Below are 25,284 nucleotides of genomic sequence, written 5' to 3'. Positions count from 1 at the left end.
TAACCGGACTAGGGGAAACTGTTACCAGGTATCAGTATATCTTAGCACCCTCTCAACTAATTTCTACAGTTATACAGTTCTTATATAATCTGGAAAAAAACTGATTTGTGTGTTTTACTTAGCTCTAGTTCAAACTTCTTACTCTTACATTATCATCTTGCTTCCCCCTTCCCCCCGCAGTTACCCAAGCCAATGCCGTGCACCGTTAAACAACTGTATGCACAATTTCAAAGGGCGTTGTTGTCGAACAATACTGTATCCCCCATCGTCAACGGGTACATATCCAACATCACCAGACTGAAAAATGTGTCCTTTATCAACATCAACGACGGGACTACAAGTCAACCTTTGAAATTGGTCCTCAAGAACAAGCCACAGGATGCGCTAAGAGTAGGACAAACAGTGCAACTGGAAAGTGGGCACATCGTACTCACACCAACGCGCCCACAACCGTTCGAAATATCAGTCGATTCCCTACGGTTGCTTGGTAATGTACCAGACAATTTCCCCCTACAACAGAAACAACTCGTAAACTTGGCCAAGATCAGATCAAAGTACCCGCTGTGGAAGTTCAAGTACAACAAGCTTGCCCAGATTTTGAGGTTTAGATCCTCCCTGGAGTTGTCCCTTGCCAACAAGTTGGACCAAATCGGGTTCACGAAAGTGGACGCCCCACTACTGACAAACAACGACACGGAGGGACACAACGAGACTTTCAAAGTCTCCGCTGCAGAGTGGAACTCTAAAAACATCAACCTCACTGTGTCCACTCAGTTGCATTTGGAGGTCCTCGCACAATCCTTGTCCAACGTCTACGCTTTGTCCCCATGCTTTCGAGCAGAGGGAAGCGATACGGGGAGACATTTGGCAGAGTTTTGGATGCTAGAATTGGAATCCACTAACTGGGGACACTTACCACAGCTAATATCGGGGGTGCAGGACTTGTTGATCCAAGTCGTACAAAATATCCCACAGAATATCAGGGATGAATTTAAGGAGGACATTGAAGTACAGGAAAGGTGGGGGAGGATCACCAACGAGAACAACTGGCACCAGGTAGAGTATCGCGATGTGATCAAAGAGTTACAGAACAACAAACACTTGTTTCAAATTGCACCCCCCACAGAACACACGTTCCAGACTACAGGGATATCATCAGAACATGAGAAATGGATTGCCGAGAAGTTGTTCAACAACGGTTACGTTTTCATCAAGAACTATCCGAAATCATTGAAGCCGTTTTATATGAAACCAAATTCAGATGACACAGTCCAGTGCTTTGATCTGATATTCCCACAAATAGCGGAAGTGATCGGTGGATCTGTTCGTGAGGACCTTCCCGCAAGCCTAAAAGATCTCCCTCGAGATCTCGATTGGTACAGAGAACTTAGAACAGTCGGTTATAGACCAACAGGTGGGTTTGGCCTCGGGTTGGAAAGGTTTATTGCATATCTGTTGAACATCCCCAACGTAAAGGATACTGTTCCATTTTACAGAGTAATGAATTCTGAGATAGTTCTGTGAGATATTAGTTTCATTTGTACGTATATAGTAACGTTTATTCCTGTATATATATATCTATATACGCATGCATACCAACAACATAATCATTTAAACTCCTCCAATACGAGAATCAACTCCTGTAACTGCGTGTTCTTTTCTACTACTGACTCAATCGATTCTTTGATCTGTTTTACAGCTTGAGGTGAAAAACTTCTCAACAAACTAGTGTCACCCGTTAAATTCTCTTTAAGTGCCTTAAAAATGTCATGCGTGTCCTCTTTAGGTGTAATGATCTTTGAAATAACAACTTGTAACATTTTGATGAACATGTCTAGCGTCAATTCCTGCGCAATTTTACATTTACCGCCAAGTATTCCCACAACGAAGTCAATCTCTGACCGGCCCTGAGCAGAGATCATTTCAATAAAGTCGAAAAAGTTTTGGGCATTTAATTGCAGGAGAACATGTTTGTGGATATACGTCATCGTAGCTTTGTTAGTCATCAATGGTAGCAGCTTCCACGACGTTTCGGTGTCTCCACGACAACTTTCCAAAAAGTTGTTACATAATGCAAATCCGTCCGTACTTTCAAAGTACTTCTTACTGTAAAGTTCGTTGCTTTGTAAAATCTCCTCTGATACAAGCTTCGTTTCTTGGAGATTAGGTGTGATGGAGAGAAGAATTACACGATAATTCATTAACCTTCGATATGTGGCGCGTTTCATTCCCTCAGTTTTGTATAGGGAACACACTTTTTCATAGAGTGTAAAGCTAACCCTCTCAACTTGGTCATGCTTTACCATCAGATCAATCATTAGCTCAACTAAAAATAGCAACTCATGCTCGAAATATCTGAAATTGAAGACAGTTTGTTTTTTGGGGAAGTGTAAGCTTATTACTTGGAGTAAAGTGTCTCCCGTAACGATATATTTATTATTCCACACAGCTGAGTTGAAATTTATCAGTTTGATACAATCGAGCGCCCCTTTTGTTTTTAAGATTTCCTCCTTGCTTGGCTCGTTACCTTTCAAATATGAGGCAAAAGTGGACAATATGCTCCTGTTACTGCTAACCGAGCACTCAAACGACATATCAGCTGGAGGAAGCCCTAGCGGAGTTAACGAAGATATTTTCTCCAGTTTTTCTTGGGGAAGAAAATAATTGTTGTACAGAACCATTCTCTTTTCGTATAGCCTCAAAATAATGTCCACAGCCTGATCCCAATTTCTCATCTCCAACCAGCCTAAACCAGCGACTTGGCCAAGTATCTTGAAATAAAGCACTAGGCACATTTGCGCCTTAAAAGACCGTCCTACAGTAACAGAAACGAAACTAACTGGGCTTATTTCTCCAGTTTCCTCATCTATAGCGTCAATCAACGATGCCTCTTTGTTCTTATCATTATCATAATCTATGATATCTTCATTCATATTGCCGTTTTCTTCTCCAGCACGGCAAGGTTTCATTAGAAGTGTCTGTTTTCCCAAATTTTGAACAATTTCATTGAACAAATCCCTGTCTGCGAAAAATTGGGTCAATTTAAAACAGCGTTCTATTATACCTATCAATGCAACAATGGTGTCGTCTTCATTGGCCGTTTCAAGCATATTGAATAATTTGGAGATAATGCTGCTTCCAACTTGCTTAAAGAGCACACTCTCAAATTGTGCTATCTCATAAGAAGTGAAGTGAAGCAAGTCATCAGTATGAAACTTTGGTACCTCTGTGACCACAGTAGTTGAGGATATGAGATTATTCCAGACATCATCAAACCATGTATCATTCCCGTGATGCTCCTCTGGCATTACAATCTCTTTGTCTTTGATCGAACAGTATATTTTGTTCAAAAAACTTTTTGGATAGTCTGCCCCCTTATTATAGGAACCTCTCAAGTTGCTAGAATACTCATCAAACGACATATGCTCCTTTATTTGAGGATTATGCAAATCAGTGTTCAGCATAATTATGGAATAGCTCAGGACGAAGATGGAATCGGAATCTGGTCTCACAGCAGAATGCTCAATGTTTGCTACATCGTTATGGTGTGGTAGATATTCATCATACTTCTGACCTTCCACATAGTATTTCGAAAATGATTCAATGATTCTTTCAATTTGCTGCGATTCACCAGGTAGTCTAAACCGGGTCAATAAAACCCTCAGTGCTTCATCAATTTTGAGACCCCTAAAGTCAAAGTTAGACATGAACTTGTCCAGCAGAGACACATTGGTTGGTTTGCATATCAAAAGACCCAATTGCTTTTTATTCATACGGCCATTATTCGCAAACAGGAACTTTGCAATCTCATCTTCGTTGTTGTGAGGTATGAATTTATTTTCAATCAATAACTCTATACCTTCTTTGGAATTTTCATTGAATTTCTCAATACAGTCAATAAATTCAGTTTTTCTGTTACGGTTCATCAAAACCTTATTTGGTGGCGCATGCTCAAGTTGTAGCTTATCAAGGCCTTCAATCTGAGTATGTATGGCGTTGATAAATGTGATCATACCATCCAATGCAAAAGTGGAAACATTGATATTACTCTCAGGAGCAGCCAATGTGCACATAACTTTCAAAAAGTTTATTGAAACGTCCTCAAAATCTAAATCGCAATCGAATTTGATAAAAAAATCAATAAAAATTGACGGTTTCCGCATCCACAGCACGGATAACTGTTCGATGATAATCAATGATAATTCGGGAAACTCACTTCGTTTGAGCTTTTTAAGCAGAGAGTTCAGCGTTAACTCTATTTGTCGAGGTATAAACCATGCAATCGAGAGAACAATTGTTGTGAATAGTCTTAGAGCATGTTCAATAAGCAAAGTTTTTTCATCGTTTGTGTCTATGATTGACAGAACGCACTTGAAGATTGAGTCCGAAATCATATTCAAAAGCTTTGGATGCTTCAAAAAAAGTCTCCCCACCAGCTCTACGATTATGTTGATCAATTTGAGGCCCAATATCTGGGTATGAGTCGTATATTCCGTTTTGTTATCAAGACTAATCAACGAGAGAAGCAATGTTAAATAATTGATGATCACTGGTAAGCCGTAATTTGGCGTATCCATAACATTTTCAGAGGATAAAGATTCTTGACTTTCATTGTTGACTATTTCCTCGGTGAGGTCAAATTCACTGGAGTTATTTGATCTTTTAAAAACAAAAAATTTCTTAATCTGTTCGTCATCAATGTATTTGTCATTGATAGCAGTTAGATTCATAAATTTCAGTTTGCCGTAGATATGAATGGTGATACTGGTTAAAACCTCCTCTGCTCTCCGCTTTAGGTGTTGAGAAGCCTTTCTTCTGCATACGATCAGTAATATCCTTTTCAGTACTTCATATATTAATATATCGGTCAAGCAGTCCCCACAGGGTAAAGATATTATATGCTGTAAAACTGTGATGGTTTCTATCTCAGTTTCATCGTCAAAGGTTTGATATCCCGCTATATCAGTTATCAGTTGAAGTAAGACAGCAACCGTCTCCCGATAGCATTGAACGTAATTAATACAGTTTTTGTTTATCAGTTGGAAAGTATAGAACCTCTTTATGGATTCGAGGGCCAGCGTTCTCAAAGGTTCCACATTCGATTTCTCTTTCAACACCCTCAAAAAAGGAGACAAAAATGCAATTGAATCAAGTGCATATATAGACTTCAACCCAGTCAACATCACCTTCACGTCTATAAAGTCACTTATCAGAGGATCTGCTCGATCGTTTAACATGAACCCGGTTTGTCCATCAACTTGATACAAGTCAGAATTACTATAGTATTCGTCACCGCCACCCCCGAGGATTAATGCAACGCCCGAAGATCGCAATTTAAACTTCCTGTTTTCCTTCCTCAGTGCGACAACCATATCAAGACATGCATTCAGAGCAAGGCCAACAGGGTCTTCCCCAAGACACGTTCCCTCTAAATTGGCTATCTCCATATTTCCAAGATTCCACGGAAATGGAGCAATTCTCTATTCAACAGCAAACAAAACCAGCTTATTGCCCTTCTTCACCAATGGTATATCAGCCCTTCTTGCTAAGAACCCAACAGACAATTGCCAATAGTTATCAGAACAGTCTTCTAACAACTATTCGAGGTACATTGTGAAATGTATCAAAATGAAAAAAATGAAAAAAATGAAAAATCGACATTCAAATCAAGTCTTAAAAAATGTTCGAGATTGACTTCAGTAGGTGATTACGTCGAAGCCGCCCTCACAAAATACACTACTAAATACAGATTCAATTAGTAAGTGCTGCATGTGTGCTACCAAATTTACATACTTTGATATTTCTATATCTGATGAGAGTATTGGTAGGGTAGTTTTTGAACTATTCGCTGACAAGGCTCCAAAGACGGTGCAAAATTTCTATCGTTTGTGCGTAGGGGACAAAACTGTCTCGGGGTTTCCTAAGGATGGATCATTATCGTACAAGGGTAATGCTTTTCATAGATTGATAAAAAACTTCATGGTTCAGGCTGGGGACGTTATATATGGCTCCGATGAGACATATGTCAAATCTGATAGTATTGGAAAAGGCGGATGCTCCATCTATGCTACTGAAAATGAATTTCAAGACGCATCCAAAGAACTTGCATGCTACGGAAATTTTGATGACGAGAACCTGGGTACTTTTGAAGAACCATTTGTGTTAGCTATGGCTAATACCGGATCTCCCAACTCGAACAGTTCGCAATTCTTCATCGTTACATTCCCTTCTCCTCATTTGAACGGAAAACATTCAATTTTCGGACGGGTTATTCATGGAAAATCAGTTGTACGTACAATGGAAAGGGTTTCTTGTGACTCAGATGGGTTCCCTACAGAATGCGTTAAAATCAGCGATTGCGGTGAGTGGAATGACTCTATGGGCGTACCCTTATATAATGCATCGAATGACCCTATAGGTGGAGACTATTATGAAGAATATCCCACGGATGACCAACATTTTGATTCTGAAGATTTTGGTAAAGCTGTAGAGGCTGTAGAAACGATAAAAGAAGCTGGTACGTTGTTGTACAAGAAGAAAGATTTTATGAATGCTTACTTCAAATACAAAAAAGCCTTGGCCTACGTCAACGAGTTTGTCCCAGAATACGACATCGACAAAGAGAATAACGTTAAACTTATCGAGCTGAAAAAGAAACTTTATTTGAACATTTGCTTAATGCTTTTCTACTTACAGCGTTATTCTGACTCCATCACATACACAAAATACCTTCTAGAATGCGATAACGTTTCTAGTGGTGACGAAGCTAAAGCCTATCTGAGAAGAGGTAACTGTAATTTGAAATTGGGTCTGCTTGACGACGCTTTGAAGGACTTTCAATCGAGCGAGGCAAAAAACCCTGATGATGGTGCCGTTAAGACCAAAATTGAATACACAGAAACCTTATTGACACAGAAGAAAGAGAAAACAAAGAAAAATCTGGCTAAATTTTTCAAATAGTCCGTAAAATGCATCTCAGTTGTACATCAGCCCTCTAAGATTTATATATTTTCGTTGGTACAACATTACATATCACATGAAATCGTCAAGAAGATTTCTTGGCTTCGATACTGCCTTTGGGGCAGGTTTAGGTTCTTCTGTCTGAGCCTCACCTCTGTCTTCCAACTTTTGATTGTTCTCCTTTGTTTCCTCAGGAGAGGAACTTTCATGACTGTTGTTTACTATTTTAGAAGTTTCTTCCTTGATAACCTTTTTGATTGAGCTGTGGGAGGTACTAGGAGCTGAGTATAAAAAGTCGTCCAATAGGTTTCGGCTGCTGCTGGTGTGACTGGCTGTATTTGATGTGCTTCCCTTACTTTCCTTAGGGGTTGAGTTAAAACTGTCAAATAAAATTTCTGGTGTCTCAGGTTTGGGGGAGCTTGTAAAGGTTGCCAGCAGATTTGGAGGATTTGATTGGACTGATTTCGTTAGATTTGCAACATCGATGGTACTGTCACTACCACTCCCCTTATTGCTGTCAAACATATCAAACAAACTTGGACGAACCCGTGCACTTGAAGTTGGTTCTGCCATCATGTTAGGAATCCCAGATATTTCAGGGTTCTTTGGACTTTTTGGTAACTCTTTGTGGCGTTCTTGATCAACAATAAACTTCCAGTTCCGAACCAAGGCCACTGCCAGATAATCGCATCCCATCCTTCTTAAGATGTCTACATCCCTTAATATTAGACGGTATTCAATCTGTGCACCAATCTCTAGCGAACCTGTAAGATAATTTACATTCCTTGTTCTCAGATGTCTGTACAAATACAACAAAGCGGGGTCCTCAGTAAGGAAAGATTTATTAATCAAGTTTTCCCTTGAAACAATATCAGTATTATTTTCCAGATCAATTGGCGCTGTAACTAAAGCCTTAATCGCAACATTTTGTTTCTTTAACTTCCAGTAGACAAAACTGGTGGTCCACTTATCTCCTTTCAAAATTGCAGTCGGAAGAAGTTGCTTTGTTAGCAAGTCCCCTAAGACGGGACCATTGTCCCCTTCGTATACCCTGCATGTGGCAATGGCCAAATCCATGTCCTTCACTTGCTTACAGAGTACATTGACACAATCTTTCAATGAACCAGCGAGCAGGAAAAAACAGGCCGCATCAATATAGCGATGCTTACTCATTAATGCAAATGCATTTTTTAGAGCTGCTGTTCTCCATCTCGGCTGGCTAAAATCGTTACTCAAAAATTTGACCATCTTCTGTTGTTCTGGGTGCCCTATGCTTATCTTCCAGAGGCTCAGTAGAACTTGCTTTTTCTTGAGTGCCATATAAAAAACCGAACATCTGGCTGGGTCCTTCGTGTCATTACGGGAAAATTCAAACTTGGCAATCTCCTCGAACTTTCTTAGCAATTGCTCCTCTTTTACCCAGTATGCAATTTTATACTCCCGTGCTTTGTCCCATGTAGTTATATTAGAGTCAAAAATGGACAATAGAAGGTCTTTGTTATCCGAGTGCAACGCCCAAGAAACATCTCTTGGCTGAAGATTTTCTTGTACATTCTTATGAGAAAGAAATAACTTAACTCCTAGAAGGAATCGGATACCGTTATGATCCACTATTTTCTCATTTTTCATAATTTCCTCCATAGCCTCCACAATAGTTATCAGAGTGATCTGTTGGTGCCGTGTCACATAAGGTAATGTGATTTTGGTCAATTGTTCTACTAGAGTTTTGGCAACAAGGTTATCAAATATTGGATATGGATCTGGAAACTTTTGTATCGGATAATTCTTGTCACGATAGATGGAAAACTTTGATAAATCGATATTTAAATCAGAAGGTAGTTCTTTAATGACATCTTTCGACTCGAGGTCTATCTTTCGTAATTCGAGAAACAACCGCAAAAGAAGTTCTTTGACCAATTCCAATTTCTTTGCGTATATAGCTTGGACCAGAAATTGAGGATGGTACACAGGCAGGGGACCATTCAAAACACTATTCAAATGGAGAATGTCGTTTGATAGAATCATTCTCGAACCAATTGATCTGGCAGTAAAAGGATCTTTCAAGTTTAGCGACTTATCTTTAACATATAATTGGTTGCCTGATGCAACAACAAATATACCGTTCTTCATCCAAATGGAATCACCAATGTTATGCGCTGTATGAGACGTAATGTCAATTTTCTCTATAGGTAAGTAGCTTGGAGTAGTATTTGTGTAGTCATATCGAAGTTGAGTGTATAGCAAGGCGTAGCCCGTGAAGCCGACAGAAACAATACTTTGGCCTAATTCAGTGCTTGTCCAGTCAATATCTTCAATATTGTCCTCAAAAGTTTCTTCATACTCCAATACACTTCTGTTGAGATCCCAAAGAGTCACTGTTTTGCTTCCTGAACTCACAATACACATCTTCTTTGTTGAGGACCCTTTGACATAACTTGCATTTTCGATGCCACTGTTTAGTTCCGATAGTATATTCCAATGAACCCGTTTCTCGTCATAATCCACTGTTGCCCGGAATGTCGTGACAAACCCTTTTTTGGTGATAACAGAAATCAGTGGTCTATTGCTCACGTATGACGTATGAACCGGGTCGATAACAGAAAGTTTATGGATTTCATCACCTTGAACACTGTGAATTAACTTCAAATCATCTGACCCTATTTCAAATATACCCCTCGCCAATGACACCTCAAAAGCACGAATACTGCCATCCGAGTGCACAATAGCAGCGAAATGCCGCTCATGACTGTGTTTTTCTTCTGGGGTATTCAACATCAACAACGGATAAACATTTGTATCATCACCCACACTTACATCTAACTCACCCCTCAAAATTGACCTCTTCCCATTTGACATTGGGTTTGGTGGACATTCCCAGGCTTGTAGTTTGTGATTTTCCAGAAGACAGATAACAAGATTGCCCTTTTCATGAATAACAGACAGTTTGATTGGTACCTCAGTTTTTATTATATTCTTCAGTATTAGTAGTGCACCAGAAGCAGTATCTAATTCCTGTGGAATCCACACACAATTCTCTGAAAACCTCGATATCGTCAGTAACGCTTCCCCATCGCTGGACCTCTCTAACTTTTGGATGGATTTGTTGTGACCGGTAAATGTATGTTCCAAGTGAAAGATTATACTACTATCGGCTGAGGAGTCGCCACTTAGTGTTTGGTCCAGGAAGTTCGGAACATTAATCAATGAATGTCTGATGACACCCAACATATCATGGATGGCAAGAGAAACTGACATCGAATCGTCCTCATATGGTTGCAGCTCAGAAAAATATATGAACTTTGGATTACTGACAAAAATGGGATGGCTCAAATCTCTTGTTGTAAGTTGTTTCTTAACCATAGGTCGTGGTGGACAAGCAGACAAACTATCTAAGGCGATAATTTCAAAAACGCCTTTATCATCTCCTAGCATAACGATATCAGGGTCACTTTCCAATAAATTCGCCAGTCTCTCATGTTGCTGCTGATCTCTGACTGCTGCGAGCGCATTTGAGACAATCCAATTATCCAATATAATGCAGTACTTTTGTCTTGAGGTAAGTTGAATGTCCCCCCATTTTTGAATAGTGGTTTGTGTGTGTTCTGTTTCGTATACGAGCCATATCCTTAGTAGTTTATCTTCACTGAGGGTGTACAGAGTTTCCGAGAGGAGTACTGTACTCTTCTCCTGCTTACCAATCTCTCTTCTTTTCCATCTTACCGATGTAACAGGCTTTGAATGCGACAATAGAGTCAATTTGAATATCACTTGCTCACCGCTAATCGATATTCTTTCCCAGAGTTTCACCGTGTGATCGTATTTGCCGAAACTAGCCACCAGTTGTGAGTTTTGAGAGACCGTTACGTAGAAGACAGGTTTAGCTTGCCGTTTATTCCACAGCAAAATCGGGACGTACTCGCCGAATTCATCTTTGATCTTCCAAAAGGATAAGTAGTCTGACCCAACTGCGAGTTCATTATCCCTCCCCCACCTCAAGCAGTTAATCTGCGATGGATCATGAAACAGGGAGCAACACCGTGCCCATTTGGGATTCTTCATGATCTGGTGGATCGGCTTGTATATGTACACCCGGTCGGCAACTGCGATGGCAATGAACCCATTTCTTGGATTTATGTCGACGGCCGTGCAATCTGTCTCTAGATATATCGTCTGTAACCTGGTAAACTCGTTTGATAGCAGAATCAGGTTATTACCGGAACAGTACGCAAATATTGTATGTTTCTGCCAGTAGCTTTGACATGTGGCCTGCTGCGTATCATTAGGTCTCCCCGGTAAGAAGTTCAAGGACATTGAACAACCAAAAGGAATGAAAAGAACACCTTGTATAGACGGACAAAAAATTTGGTCCTCCTAAAATAAAAGCAATGGTTGTTTCGAGCCCAAACACCAAAGCCTGCACGTAAAACAATGCTCCTTACAACGTTCTCCCAAGCCGGAACCTTCCCTAGGGCTGTTCATGTTATGCACGTTTAAAGTGCAATATATTTCAACGCCTGTTTTTAGTGCAAAAACGACGGACTTCCAGAGGGTTTCCCCTTAGACAAGAGGTAGCGCAGTAAAACTGATAGTTACAAGAGCCCCAGGACTGATTCTCTGTATTGACAAGGCGTGCCGTGCCTAAGCAGGACAGAAATTGCTAATATTGTTATGGTTGCTAGCTGCAAAGATCAAAAGAAGGCCGTGGCAATTTGCTTGCAACGGTCGCCTTGTGTGATGATACAGAGGCACAAGCCACAGGAATGCATTGATAACCCTGAACTTAATAAAGACCTACCCGAGCTATGCCTGGCACAAATGAAGGCCTTTTTGGATTGCAAGAGTGGCATATTTGACATGTCCAAACGAATGAGAGGAAATGCTCCACTGTCCACTGGGAAATATGACCAACAATACGACAATCTGTGCAGTGGGAAGTTTGATGCAAGAGAGGAGATGAGGAAACTACAAGTGCTCGATAGTGAGAAGAAGGAGTGAGTTTATATACGTTTATATTACAGATCAAAATTTCAAATGGAGGGTTTATGAGCTTATCTCTCATCGCCAAAGTATGGCGTATGGATACAAAATAGCCAGCCTGTATGTATCCCTGTATATAGTTAGAGCAACGGGACCTTCCCCAAACTGCCCTGTTCAACAATGTATCATACCGTCATATACTAGTATATTTTTAATAATATAAAACTGCAAAACCTTGAAGAGAAAGTGCCATACACAGGTGATGCCCTAGGTGGAGGACGAAGAGCAAAGTCCACAGCAAACATTATGAGCAGGGATGGTGAAAGCGACCAGAACGTTCTGGATGAATTAGGGCTAGTCAACGTTCTTTCGCAGCAATCCTTGGAGCAAAGGATAGGGAAAAACGTCGATGACCTGACTAATAAGAAATTACGGGAGCAAGAGCTGCAACGACTAGAAAGGTCAAATAATCTCCTTGAGAAACTTCAGCAAAGAAAACAGTATTTGGAGAGGAAACTGCATAATGCTACAAGAATATCTGTCAAAGCTCGCCTGAAAGAACAGATCTCTGAGCTTGAGAACGGGGACATGAGGGACGCAAAAATAGACATGAGAGATGTTCAGAGAAGACTTGAGGCATTGGATGAAAACACGGTTGTTGAAGATAACAATACAATATCATTTACTGGAGATGGGAGGAAACCGGGCGAGTCAGAAACAGAATACCTGGTTCGGATAGGGAAAGTCACAGCATTCGGCTCTGCGGCAGGATTCACTATCGATGGTGTAGATGACGATAAATACGGTGAAACAACACCCACTTTAATAAAACAAGAGTTGAGTGGTAATGATCAGGCTTTTGCAATGGCTAATGAACAGTTGGTCGAGAACATCGCATCTGAGGAATCTTCATCGAAGGGGCAACCAAGCGACCAGGAGTATGTAGACGACGGAACCGCCACTATATCGGAAGATGACACTGGCAACGAAAAAGACTACATAGATAGTGGGAATTCATCCGCTGAATTAGATCTGATACTCGCAAACACGGGCGAAGCGAAGGACGATGGGGATGAAATTTACTATCAAAAGAGATTACGAAAGTGGATAAAGAAGAGGTCTGTAGATAGAAAATATGATAAGTGGCCAGATTTACCCGAGTGGAGGAAACCTCATCCAGATATACCGACAGCACGATTAAACGATACATTCAAAGTTCCAGGTGAGATTCATTCACTCTTATTTAATTACCAAAAGACGTGCGTTCAATGGCTATACGAACTATATCAACAAAATTGTGGCGGTATTGTAGGAGACGAAATGGGTCTAGGGAAAACCATACAAGTTATTGCATTTTTAGCTTCACTGCACCATTCTGGTCTGCTCAATGGCCCTATCCTCATCGTCTGCCCCGCCACTGTCATGAAGCAATGGTGTAATGAATTCCATATTTGGTGGCCACCCTTCAGAGCTGTCATATTACACTCTATGGGGTCAGGCATGACTCAGAATAGAAGGACATTAAACGAAGAGCAATTGGAAGAGATCATTATGAACTCCAACCCAGATGACATAAGCTATTCTGACTTACAAAACCCATCAAAACTGAAAACGTCTATCGAGTCAGGAACTGCCATAGACTCCCTTATTGAGAAAATTGTTAACGATGGTCACGTAGTGATCACAACCTACGTGGGCTTGAGAATTCATTCCGATAAGCTCTTGAAAGTGAAATGGGCATATGCTGTGCTGGATGAGGGTCATAAAATAAGAAACCCGGATTCAGATATATCGTTGACCTGTAAGAAACTCAAAACACCCAATAGAATCATCCTATCTGGTACCCCAATACAAAACAATTTGAACGAGTTATGGTCACTGTTTGACTTCATTTTCCCGGGGAAGCTGGGAACCTTACCAGTCTTTCAGCAGCAATTTGTCCTACCGATAAATATGGGCGGATATGCCAATGCTAGTAATGTTCAGGTCCAAACGGGTTATAAATGCGCAGTGGCGTTGAGAGACTTGATATCTCCATACTTGCTGAGACGTGTTAAGTCTGACGTCGCGAAGGATCTACCGGAGAAAAAGGAAATGGTACTGTTCTGCAAACTGACACAATACCAGAAAAATAAATATATGGAGTTCCTAAACTCTTCCGAATTAGACCAAATAAGAGGTGGGAAAAGACATGTCTTGTATGGTATTGACATTTTGAGAAAAATATGTAACCATCCGGATCTGCTTGAGAAAAATGAGAAGCAGAATACGCGAGACTACGGGAACCCGAAACGGTCCGGGAAAATGCAAGTGGTGAAACAATTGATTTTACTTTGGAAAAAACAAGGACATAAAACGTTACTCTTTACACAATCAAGACAGATGCTGGACATTTTGGAACGGTTTGTATCGGTTAACGACCCCGAATTCTCAGACATCAGGTATCTGAGGATGGATGGTACAACCAATATATCAAAAAGGCAAAACTTAGTGGATCAATTTAACAAGGGGCCATTTGATTTATTTTTGTTGACAACAAGAGTTGGGGGTCTTGGTATCAACCTCACAGGCGCTAACCGGATAATAATATTTGATCCCGATTGGAATCCGTCCACCGACTTACAGGCTAGGGAAAGGGCTTGGAGAATTGGTCAGAAAAGAGAGGTATCAATCTACAGATTAATGGTTTCTGGGACCATTGAGGAGAAAATCTACCATAGGCAAATCTTCAAACAGTTTTTAACAAATAAGATCTTGAACGATCCCAGACAAAAAAGATTCTTCAAAATGAACGAATTGCAAGATTTGTTCACCCTGGGTGGGGATGATGGATTGGCCTCTGAGGAGATGTCCCAGGAAGTGGAAAAGCTTACGATGAAGTTGAAGAATTCTGCCTCGGCACAAAGTGACGACCTTGATAAAGTGGTTGAAATTGCTGGTGTTTCCAAATTGGAAAGTTTTTACAACGGAAAGGAACAGAAGGAAAAGGCCAAAAATGAAGACGAGAGACTAATTGACGGTTTACTTGGTGGATCCAACAACATAGAGGGGATTTCAACCCATGATCAAGTGGTCCACTCCCATATGAGCTCTTCGAAACTAGTTACTAAGGAAGCTCAACGACTTGCTGAGGAAGCTGTGGCTGCTCTCAGAAAGTCCAGAAATTCCACCAAGAAATTTGACATCGGGACACCAACATGGACAGGAAAATTTGGGCAAGCTGGCAAAATTAAAAAGAGAGGAAAAGTAACCAAAAAATCTTTGGGGTCAAAAGAAATTTTGAATAACATTAGAGCTGCGAAAAAAGAAGGGGCGAACATTGATAACACGGACACAAAATCTTCTTCTGTCATTGACAGCAATGAAAAAATACTAGAAAAGATCGAGAATTATCTAAACAGCTGTCCTGCTTATTTTGCATCTTCGAAGAATATTATAGAGCAGCTTGGTATTGATTTACGAGAGAAAGATAGCGTCGTTAAAGTACGAGCCTTGTTAAAGACTATCTCCAGTTTTGATAAGGAAAGGAAAGGTTGGTACCTTGATGAGGAATTCAGAAATTGAACATTGCATCATTAATATTTGTTATTATTATCATAAAAAAATGAATATGTATTCGTAATTATATCTCCCTTCTTAATAAGCTCATTTAACGATCAAAACTTTTAAACATCGACACTTTTCAATAGTTTTCCAGCTTTCGTTAAATTTGGATGCAATGCTTTCAATTAACGGAACTCAAAACCTTGAGACTCGGTTACTGCTAGGAATAATTTCTGTCCTAATACATCCCTATTTGTAAAGTTACCAAGCGATACCTCATTAAAACAGGTATGCGCGATCGGAAGCATAGAGTCGGTCGGTCCCTTCAGCCTGCTGATTTTGAAAGGAAGAGTCGTTATGCCAGTTGCAGGTATCCGGTCAGAACCTGTGACGAATTGCAGAAATTTACTTTGCATTTTTGGATCCCATTGGAATAAAATATCCCAAAACCATTGCACAACAGGTGAGTCGTCTGCATAGCCATTGACGTATTTGGTAACCGAGCGCAGCATGTCAAAGTCGTATTTGTTTTCTTGGATGTCACCACAAAGAAGTCTTTCCAACTCTTCAGAGTTGAACAAGCCTATGGAATTACAACCACCAAATACCTGATGAAACCCTTCCAAAAAATAATCAAATTGTTTGTCGACTGAACTGTTCATATAGTAATCAATCCACAGATCAACATAGCGACTTTTGTTTTTCAACGTAACGTCCAGAGAAGATCCATTTTCGCATAGCTCTTCGGTTATTGTCGTTAGCTTTTTCGTCTTTCTATTTCTCGTTTTATAAGTTGTCTCAAAAGTCAAGCCAAAAACATCCGTGAAATCTTCTGCAGAGTAATTCAGCATTAATTTTAGGTTTTTCCCTGTTTGAGGAAACAATTCGAAGTAATCTGCAAAGGTCAGTTTTTCGCTGCACATTTTCCGGTATAATGCTCGAGGAAATTTCAGGTCTAAAATAACACCATTATATATGGCAAGACCAACCACAACACCAAACAGGAAATAAAAGCTTTGACTTGCTAGTGACTGCTTACTGAGTTTGTCAGGCTGGAACTCAAACCAGCAATACCGACTTTCCTCGACGTATCGAAATAAACCATTTTGCTTGGAAAGCATTTCCCGCGTAAGTAGCATAAACCACTCCTTTCTCAGTCCACCAGCATCAATACCAGGCTCATTTACAAACTCAACTCTCAAGGATTTCAAAAAATCTCCTTGATGCTGCCTTAGAGCCCTCAAAGAATCGTTCATTATTTCATTTCGCCTAACTTTGATTTTGAAGTATACGGCTATTACCTTGCCCTTATCCAGAGAGTCTAGAAACGCCATTTCGGCTTGATATTCCATAATCTTTCTAGTCTCAAATTCCATAATGGATATTTTTACGCCCAAAGACAGCAAAAACGAATTTCTACAAAACGAGAACTTTTTGACATGGACATTTAAGTTTGGAACAATTTCGTTCAGATACTTTTTAACTTTCAAACCTTTCCAATTATCAAAGTCCTGTTTATAGTCAATGAAATCAAGAACTGTGTTGTAAAACTTGTCAATAGACAATTGATTATACGGATAGCAGCAGTATTCTTTTGCGCCCCTAACTGTATTCGCAGCGTGGTATATACTCATCAACGCACACGCAGTTCGAATATGCCAGTTTCCTTGATATTGATAGGGCTTGATTCTAGGTACATCCTTATTCTTTGGATTATTGGCGTTTTCAAAATATTTGGAATCATCCGATCTTTCACTTGTTGGAGAAACACCTGGCGAATCCGGTAAATGTTCCTGATACTCAACAACTGGCATTATTAATGACATTCTATTTTTCTTTTTCGAGTTACTGGGCTTTGTCGGATGTGTACGAGCTTTTCTGCTATAGAGTATCTTTGACAACTGGTACGTTAGATACAGATTCAAAGTTTCAATATGGTTGAAAAAAGTGCCCGTTGGAAGATTCTTCAGATACAATGTATGGGATCTAAAGTCCCGATTGCCGTCCATGTGGGACAGATATCCTATACACCTCTTAGTCAGTTCATATGCAACTGCCTTGATTTGGGGAGATTCAAACCCTTTTTCATCATCTCTTAACGTCAAACAGGACCGACATGCCGGATTTTCCCATATGATGAATATCCAACGAAAGCTTTCAATTCTGTTCTTTGGTTTCTTCAACAAGTCGTTACATGCACATATCATTTGGTAGAAGGGTTTGCGCGAGGGTAATTTCATTATGACATCATAGAATGCATGCAATTCTTTCAGGTTTATAGATTCCAATATATGGAGGTCGTAAAACGATCGTTCAAGTATATCTGCATCGTGGAAACATTCTGTTAGGTACTGACTGACCGGTTCAAACGATGATATCGTTCTACCCATCGGATCAACGTTATTAGATTTACTTTCCTGTTTCAAGCAGCTCTGAATAATGTGTTGTAGATATTGTAGAGAGCAGACAACGTTTTTATTTTTCGTTGACACATTTGCCGAAGTGCCTTTGGGTCCGGAGACTAATGAATTCGTCGTATAGCATACAGAACATTTGAACTTCTTTAAGCCTGTGGGGATTTGTCCATTTGTCCCGCAGCACAAACACTTTGATATAAAGGAGCTCCCAGAAAGATCAAGAATATCTGACTTCTGCTTAACTGCATCTTTTGGCTTATTTGCTAGTGGGTCCGAGACAGCTCTTTCCGGTACCTTTGTCTTTGTGACCGCTTCTGAAGACGCAGTCTTTTTCCGACTGTTCTTCCTAGAAAACAGAAACCCCATTATTGAATAATCGCTCCTCCCCTTAGATTGACGTAATTGAAGGAATGGAACACCCAGAAGAAAACAGATTGCTTTGCCTTACTATCACCAAACGCTTTTAGGAGTTTGGTCTTCGGAGAAATGAAGATATAAAATTTATCCTTAATTAATTGCATTTTTCGATATTTTCCCTCGATGCGAAAGAACGAAGAGATCTACACAGCCCCGGATTGAATCTCCGAGATTGCCATTCCCGTCCCAAATGATTTAACTTTAAGAAGTTCGGTAACTATGAAACAATTGGTGTTATATGAAGTCTGTCAGCCACGAAATGTCATTGACTTCTTTGCGAGCCGCTTCGGAAACAAGAAATTTACAATTGAAGCGGAGTGCATTAAAGTCTGGGGTGCTGATGGCACCCAGGTAAAAAGTATAAGCACAGTGGGGTACACCACTGCTAGTTTTGTTTATTTCAATGAGATACTGAACAACGAGTTTTTGTTCCTTGTAAAGAGCAATGGGGAATTGCATATCTTTGACCAAGATCTCAACATGCTAGACCGTTTAAGAACCGAAATTGTACAACCATGTGACAAAGAAACGTTCTTCGCATTTGATCAGTATAACAATAAACTGTATTTGAATCTGGAGCACAGCACTGTCCATTGTGTGCCGTTAAAGATTGAAAACTCTGTTCCCAAGTTTCTTCATGACGGTCAAATGCTCCAGATCTTTCAGTTTTCAGCAACTATCCGTGACATGAGTTATGGTCCACATATAAATGAGTACACAAACGAGGAGTTTGATACCATATCTGTTTTATTACAGGATTCGGCCGAGTCCTGCCTCATTTTCCGAACCGTATATCTTCTAGATCCGAACGATTCAACTTCGGGAAACAAATGGTCAATCCTAATACCCAACGTGGACTTGAACATAGTTCCCACCTCTCATAAAAGGATCGCATCCATAACTACCATACCAAGTGTTGGGTTTCTTATCTTGACGTGTAAAGGTATTTTGTTTTTAAGTTTACCTAATGGGCCACAGAATCGGATTGATGGTGTTACTATAAATAAGTTGTATGAACGGGTAAATCTGTTTGTCGAGGATGAAGTTTTACAGGATGATACATTTTACGATGTTGCAGTGCTAGCAACAATAACTGACAAAATGGCTAGGTTCGATATTATAACTGGAAAGGGAAAGTACATAAAACTAAAGTTGAAAAAGGTGAAAGAGGAAGAAACACAGTTTATTATACATTGGGAATTAACGCTAAGCGCAAACGGAGAATACCTCTCCATCCAGGACCTGGGTGATAGACCCGAAAAATGTATTCAAAGATGTTCCATTTCCAATGTGGATGGTAGAATCTTCTATATGGTCTTGCTTCCAGCAAACAAAGTGATTTACGGGTTTCCTTACGCTCAAGCTACTTCACGGGTGATTGATATTGGTCAGATGCATTCCATATACTCCAAATACTTTGGCAATGTGCTTAAACAACATGTTTTCTGTAGTACAGATTTTAGAAATAAATCGAATATTTCTACCTGCGATTACTATTTGGAGGACAAATTTACCATCCATGAGCTACTCGTATTAGATTCCAGTGATTCAAATACCCAATTCTCCGACAAAAAGTTTACGCCCACGGAAGGTCGCATAAAAACAACAAATGATGATAGTATCAATACGATACACTGCAAAGATAACGAGTTTGTTACAGCACAGGGAACCTCAATGAATACTCAGAATCTTTGTGGGTTTTGCAATATCTGGGACGGCTCCCAAAACGAAATGGCATATATAACTGCAAATGACGGTTCGATACACTGGAGCAATACGCAAGCGGTATATTCAATTGAGAATTTCAACCGGTTCCAACATTACGTGATAGAGTCTGTTACGTTGAGGAATGGTAAAAATATTTCAGTAGTGGCCACTGGGAATACATTTCACGTATTAGAGAACTACGGCGAATCAACGACAACATTTCACCTCCAAAATGTGTTTGTTTCAGCAAAATCTTTATGCGTTAATGGACTAGATGGAGGAAATTATCATATCATAATAAGTGACATCCAAGGTGATCTCTATATTACTGATACAGCTGGTAAGAGTTTGGAGGAATTCAATCTCCATAACCAAGGATTCCAACTAATTCGGCTATTTGATTGCCCTGGGAAGTTTTTGATGTACAATCAAAACGCGATCATATTGATTTCATACTCCAATGTTAATTCCCAATACCAGTTTGTACCCCTCACTACTAAAATTACAGCCGGACACATCCAGCATGTCTTGGGCTCTAATGATCTAGCTGTCATTGACAGCAACACTAATAAAGCCTACCGTATCGAGATGAAAGATTCTCAGTTACAGAGAAAGTGGATAGATGTGACAGTGAAACCCGTTATAACAAAATTTATTAGGTTAACAGCAACGTCTAGGTATGCTATTTGCAGTGGGTATGAAGTGGTATCGCAAGATCCCCTGCGGGTAAAATCTGGTATCTACTTGTACGATCTACCGACCACTAAAATTATTGACAAGTTCGATATCGATGAAAAGTATTCCCAGGCAGCAATTTCCGATATTGCGGCAATGTCATATGATAAACCAGATTGTTACAATGGGGTAACAGACAACAAACGGTCATTCGCCGAGCAACTATTACTAAGTCAGTGTTTTCTTATTTCCTTGACCTTTGATGCAGCTGACGAGGATAGGAATGCGAGCAACTTGTTGTTATTTTCTCTAGATGACGAAAGGGCGAAAATCACGTATCATACAAGTTTTAGTACCGGTTTTGGGATAGCATCAATTCAGAATTATTTGCATGAGTACGTTATTATAGCGGGTGAAAGCATACAAGTTTTAAAAGTTGATTATTCGTTCAAGGAAAATTTATTCGCACTTGTGGGCTCTTCTAACGCACTTGCTGAAAGTGGGTTAATAAAAAATGTCATTAATTTACCGGGAGCAATCCCAGAAAACAAGTCTGTGACGAAGAGGGCAAAAAATTCGTTGATAAACGATTCCTTTCTTCTATTGAATATCTGTGAAGGGATAAGCCAAGTCAAGATATCAGGGAACGTTGGTGGTGCGAACACATTAGAATTTCAAATCTCACGTGTAGCCAAGTCGGAACAGTATACTATTCTTGCCGATATTTACAACGAAGGGCATTGTTCCTTTTTCGAAACGGTGAACATGGGAAGTTACCACTGGTGTATTGTTTCACTTGGGTCAGAAAAACTACGGCTATACTTTGTCTCTGAGGACCAAGAATATTGTAGCACAGAGTTTTGTCTACCGGGACAAATCACCAGTTTGAGTAAAGCTGACGACAACAGGAGGAATCCCTTTGGGCAGAAACGCTCCTTAGTTGCCCACGATGATTTCGTTGCATTATTCTGCGTCACTACTTTATGTGGTGGTGTTTACGTACTCGGATTCATCAAAACTACAGGTATTACTCTAAGCGCTGAAAATAAACACAAAAACGCATGTCAATTACGCTACATCTCCGAGGATTCAAATGATGAAGACGATGAGGAGAATGAATTGCAATTGATAGATACAAGAGTCCTGGACTCCTGCGACATAACAGAGTACCTGGAACACGTCGTCCCGAAAAAGAATGGCCACTATCAATCAGTAGAATTAAAATAGTACATACATATATTTTTATGTTAAGAATCTAATAGTACCATGCAACCTCATACAAGTACACACGAACCTGATTTGCACGTTGTGTAATCCTTCTACACTATCAAATTGCAAACTTTGTCAACCTTCCTAGATCAACAAAGTCTCAATCTTATCCTTGACGGCGTAGATTTGGTTCTTGATAGCGGAGGCATCGTTGGTGGTGATGGAGGCGGCGATGACTGGTCTGGAGACACCACAAGCTCTCCCGAGCGCGGCTCTGGAGGGGACGAAGACGTAAGCGACGTTCTTGTCCTCACATAGCAATGGCAAATGCATCAAGATCTCGATGGGCTCACAGTCGGCAGCCATGATGATGAACTCGGAGATACCACGGTTCAAAGTCTTGGTGGTCTCGTTGGCACCTTTCTTCAACTGTCTCAACTTGGCAGCTTCTTGGACAACGTCCAAGATCTGCTGCGTCAAAGCAGCGTCAGCTAGAGGGAAGGCCTTTGGGTTTGGAGTAGACATTGCGGTTTTGATCTATTTAAAAAGAGTATTCAAGTTCCTTGCACGGGATAAGTATAGCTCGCTCGAATGGTGATTTCGGTGAACGGAAGATGACCAATGTAAAGTGACAAGTACCAGTTTTCTTGCTTAAATAAAGAGAATTGAAAAATTTTCACTGAAAAATTTCAGCTCATCGCAAAAAAAAGAAAAAAAAATCAAAAAAAAAAAAATCAAAGGCTCACGTGACCAGGTTAAGACCTTTTTCTTGTTTCTTGGAACAGGTGTAAAGAAGGTTGGTGGGAGAGACCGGGAAGGTTGCGGTCAGTACAAGGCTGTGAGCTGTTTCCGTGGAGCATTGGTGCTTGCTTTGTTGGGTGTTTTGGAACTGGAAAGGTCTATACCCTTTTTTTTCTTTTTCTTTCGGAGTTGGGGCTACAAGGTGCTTAAAACAAACGGACAGGTACAGACTACAATTGCATTGACAGAGATACACACGGTATGTCTTCAGTGGTGAACGCCCCCGTGGAGGAGAGTGATCCCACGAAAATGTACAATAGGGAAAAGATAGCAGAGACACAGAACCTGGACCAGTTTTTGACCATTGATAGAATTGCCGAGGAGCAGATCCCCGTTCTGTCTGCCGTCTTGCATCCTAGGGAGGCAAGATTCTACGATGTCGATGATTTAGAGAGGCATGTGCTGAATTCGCGGTACCAGTTCTACAGAAGTGTTTTGTGGAACAGGAGCAGGCAGTTTATCACTTTAACAGCAATGGCGGTCGCCATTGGGTTCTTTGCAGCATTTGTACAGATATTCACAGAAACGCTGGTCAATTGGAAGAGCGGCCACTGCCAAAGAAATTTTCTTTTGAACAAGTCATTCTGCTGCGCTGTGGTCGACCCGTTCCCGGATGCCAAAGTTTCTGCCCCGACCTTCCAGCGTAGAAACGACTGGCAGTGCGTGGATGAGGGCGTCTGGATAGAATGGTCAGGTGCAGTAGCGCCCTTTTTCATTTTCACGACGCTGTCCGTTCTATTCGCACTGATCAGCACACTGCTAGTGAAATACGTGGCCCCCATGGCGACCGGGTCTGGGATCTCAGAGATCAAAGTCTGGGTGTCAGGGTTCGAGTACAAATCTGAATTCTTAAGCGGTATAACGTTGCTAGTGAAAAGTGTCGCTTTGCCGCTGGCAATCTCGTCAGGGCTGAGCTTGGGGAAGGAGGGCCCCTCGGTGCACTATGCGACCTGCTGCGGATACGTAGTGAGCAAGTGGATACTGCGGGATAAATTGACGTACAAGAGACAATTCGAGTACTTGACCGCCGCGGGCGGTGCTGGTGTTGCCGTGGCGTTCGGGGCCCCCATTGGTGGTGTTCTGTTCGGGCTTGAGGAGTTATCCTCCGCTACAGATTTTAACACGGACGCCCTATGGAAGTCTTACTACGTGGCTTTGATCGCTGTGACAACTTTAAAATGTATCAACCCGTTCAGAAACGGGAAGATCATTCTGTTCAATGTCAGTTACGATAAAAACTGGAAAATCGCAGAGATCCCAGTGTTTATAGCTTTGGGGGTCTTTGGAGGGTTATACGGGAAGTATATCAGCAAACTGAATATCAGCTACGTTAACTTCAGGAAAAGATACCTCAGCTCGTGGCCTATTCAAGAGGTGGTGATATTAGCCCTCGTCACCGCACTGCTGTCCTATTTCAACGAATTCTTGAAACTGGATATGACCGAGAGTATGGGGATCCTGTTCCATGAGTGTACTTCGAACGATCACAGTTCACCATTTGCACACCGGTTGTGCTTCCTGGATGAGCACACCCACGTATTGAGCTTCCTGCAGACCTTTCTGTCCCTCTGTTTCGCAACTTTTGTGAGGGCCGCGCTAGTTATTGTATCCTACGGCGCCCGGGTCCCAGCCGGTATCTTTGTTCCCTCGATGGCTGTCGGTGCCACTTTTGGTCGTGCGGTGAGTCTCTTTGTGGAACGGTTCATCAGTGGTACGAACACGATAACACCAGGCGCGTACGCGTTTTTAGGTGCTGCGGGGACACTCTGCGGGATCACCAATCTAACATTGACCGTTGTGGTTATCATGCTGGAATTGACTGGTGCATTCATATACATCATACCGACCATGCTTGTGGTTGCAATCACGAGAATTATAATGAACTTCTCTGGGACGAATGGTATCTCTGACCAAATGATTATTGTCAATGGGTACCCGATCTTAGAGCAAGAGGAGGTCGAATCGCCGAATGAGGGTTTCATGGAGGATTACTGTGCCGGGCAGATCATGTCCTCCGATTTGATCGTGCTGAGGGAAACAATGCGGGTCTCGGAATTAGAGTCTTTAATCTACGAATCCAACCACTCGCAACCCGTGGTCAACGGGTTCCCCATTGTGAGGGGCGAGACGGGCAAATCTGGTGATGAGAGAATTTGCATTGGGTACGTTTTGAGACGTCACATTATGAAGAAATTGATCCAACAGGACACAACCAGCAACGACTCGCACACGACTTTGGTGCATTTCTCCAAAGAGTTCACAGAGGAGACAGCATCCGAGTTGAGTTTTGCCGATATCGTCAACTCGTCACCCGTCACCGTAAAACCGGACATCTCCTGTGCGATGCTATACAGGATGTTCCAACACCTGGGCTGCAAAGCCATCATGGTGGAGGCCAAGGGTTTTTTACAAGGCATTCTAACGAGCAAAGACATCATCAAATTTGAACGATACTTGAGCAGGGAGAGGTGTGGACCACGTTACAAATTCAACGATGCATTGGACCAACAAGTCTGGTCATTTATTCATCCAATAATAAGAAGATTTAGTAGAATGGGATCTGGTGGATCATGATTCG

At 41.0% G+C, this 25,284-nt stretch overlaps 10 protein-coding genes across 10 annotated transcripts; 6 read left to right on the top strand and 4 right to left on the bottom strand.

Moving 5' to 3' along the window:
• Window positions 1-192: 192 nt before the first annotated feature.
• SLM5 (asparagine--tRNA ligase SLM5) lies at window positions 193-1,524 on the top strand (the record flags this gene model as incomplete). Its single annotated transcript, XM_022609715.1, has 1 exon — window positions 193-1,524. The coding sequence occupies one exon, from the start codon at window positions 193-195 to the stop codon at window positions 1,522-1,524; it is 1,332 nt and encodes a 443-aa protein (XP_022466083.1).
• Window positions 1,525-1,607: 83 nt separating this feature from the next.
• On the bottom strand, window positions 1,608-5,447 carry GEA1 (Arf family guanine nucleotide exchange factor GEA1; the record flags this gene model as incomplete). The annotated part of the gene is made up of 1 exon (XM_022609714.1): window positions 1,608-5,447. One exon carries the CDS (start codon window positions 5,445-5,447, stop codon window positions 1,608-1,610), a length of 3,840 nt encoding a protein of 1,279 aa, XP_022466082.1.
• Window positions 5,448-5,769: 322 nt separating this feature from the next.
• On the top strand, window positions 5,770-6,960 carry CPR7 (peptidylprolyl isomerase CPR7; the record flags this gene model as incomplete). Its single annotated transcript, XM_022609713.1, has 1 exon — window positions 5,770-6,960. One exon carries the CDS (start codon window positions 5,770-5,772, stop codon window positions 6,958-6,960), a length of 1,191 nt encoding a protein of 396 aa, XP_022466081.1.
• A 72-nt stretch (window positions 6,961-7,032) lies between these two features.
• Window positions 7,033-11,271, bottom strand: RAV1 (Rav1p; the record flags this gene model as incomplete). The annotated part of the gene is made up of 1 exon (XM_022609712.1): window positions 7,033-11,271. One exon carries the CDS (start codon window positions 11,269-11,271, stop codon window positions 7,033-7,035), a length of 4,239 nt encoding a protein of 1,412 aa, XP_022466080.1.
• Window positions 11,272-11,628: 357 nt separating this feature from the next.
• Window positions 11,629-11,955, top strand: PET191 (Pet191p; the record flags this gene model as incomplete). The annotated part of the gene is made up of 1 exon (XM_022609711.1): window positions 11,629-11,955. The coding sequence occupies one exon, from the start codon at window positions 11,629-11,631 to the stop codon at window positions 11,953-11,955; it is 327 nt and encodes a 108-aa protein (XP_022466079.1).
• Window positions 11,956-12,243: 288 nt separating this feature from the next.
• On the top strand, window positions 12,244-15,501 carry RAD26 (DNA-dependent ATPase RAD26; the record flags this gene model as incomplete). The annotated part of the gene is made up of 1 exon (XM_022609710.1): window positions 12,244-15,501. The coding sequence occupies one exon, from the start codon at window positions 12,244-12,246 to the stop codon at window positions 15,499-15,501; it is 3,258 nt and encodes a 1,085-aa protein (XP_022466078.1).
• A 164-nt stretch (window positions 15,502-15,665) lies between these two features.
• HUL4 (putative E3 ubiquitin-protein ligase HUL4) lies at window positions 15,666-18,263 on the bottom strand (the record flags this gene model as incomplete). Its single annotated transcript, XM_022609709.1, has 1 exon — window positions 15,666-18,263. One exon carries the CDS (start codon window positions 18,261-18,263, stop codon window positions 15,666-15,668), a length of 2,598 nt encoding a protein of 865 aa, XP_022466077.1.
• A 270-nt stretch (window positions 18,264-18,533) lies between these two features.
• MLO127 (Mlo127p) lies at window positions 18,534-21,923 on the top strand (the record flags this gene model as incomplete). Its single annotated transcript, XM_022609707.1, has 1 exon — window positions 18,534-21,923. The coding sequence occupies one exon, from the start codon at window positions 18,534-18,536 to the stop codon at window positions 21,921-21,923; it is 3,390 nt and encodes a 1,129-aa protein (XP_022466076.1).
• Window positions 21,924-22,049: 126 nt separating this feature from the next.
• On the bottom strand, window positions 22,050-22,430 carry SNU13 (RNA binding protein SNU13; the record flags this gene model as incomplete). The annotated part of the gene is made up of 1 exon (XM_022609706.1): window positions 22,050-22,430. One exon carries the CDS (start codon window positions 22,428-22,430, stop codon window positions 22,050-22,052), a length of 381 nt encoding a protein of 126 aa, XP_022466075.1.
• Window positions 22,431-22,907: 477 nt separating this feature from the next.
• Window positions 22,908-25,280, top strand: GEF1 (Gef1p; the record flags this gene model as incomplete). The annotated part of the gene is made up of 1 exon (XM_022609705.1): window positions 22,908-25,280. The coding sequence occupies one exon, from the start codon at window positions 22,908-22,910 to the stop codon at window positions 25,278-25,280; it is 2,373 nt and encodes a 790-aa protein (XP_022466074.1).
• Window positions 25,281-25,284: the final 4 nt, after the last annotated feature.

Source organism: Huiozyma naganishii, chromosome 9, assembly GCF_000348985.1.
Source record: "Huiozyma naganishii CBS 8797 chromosome 9, complete genome".
NCBI classification, from domain to species: Eukaryota; Fungi; Ascomycota; class Saccharomycetes; order Saccharomycetales; family Saccharomycetaceae; genus Huiozyma; species Huiozyma naganishii.
Note: the sequence above shows the minus strand (reverse complement) of the source record. Positions and strands in the feature narration are given on the sequence as shown.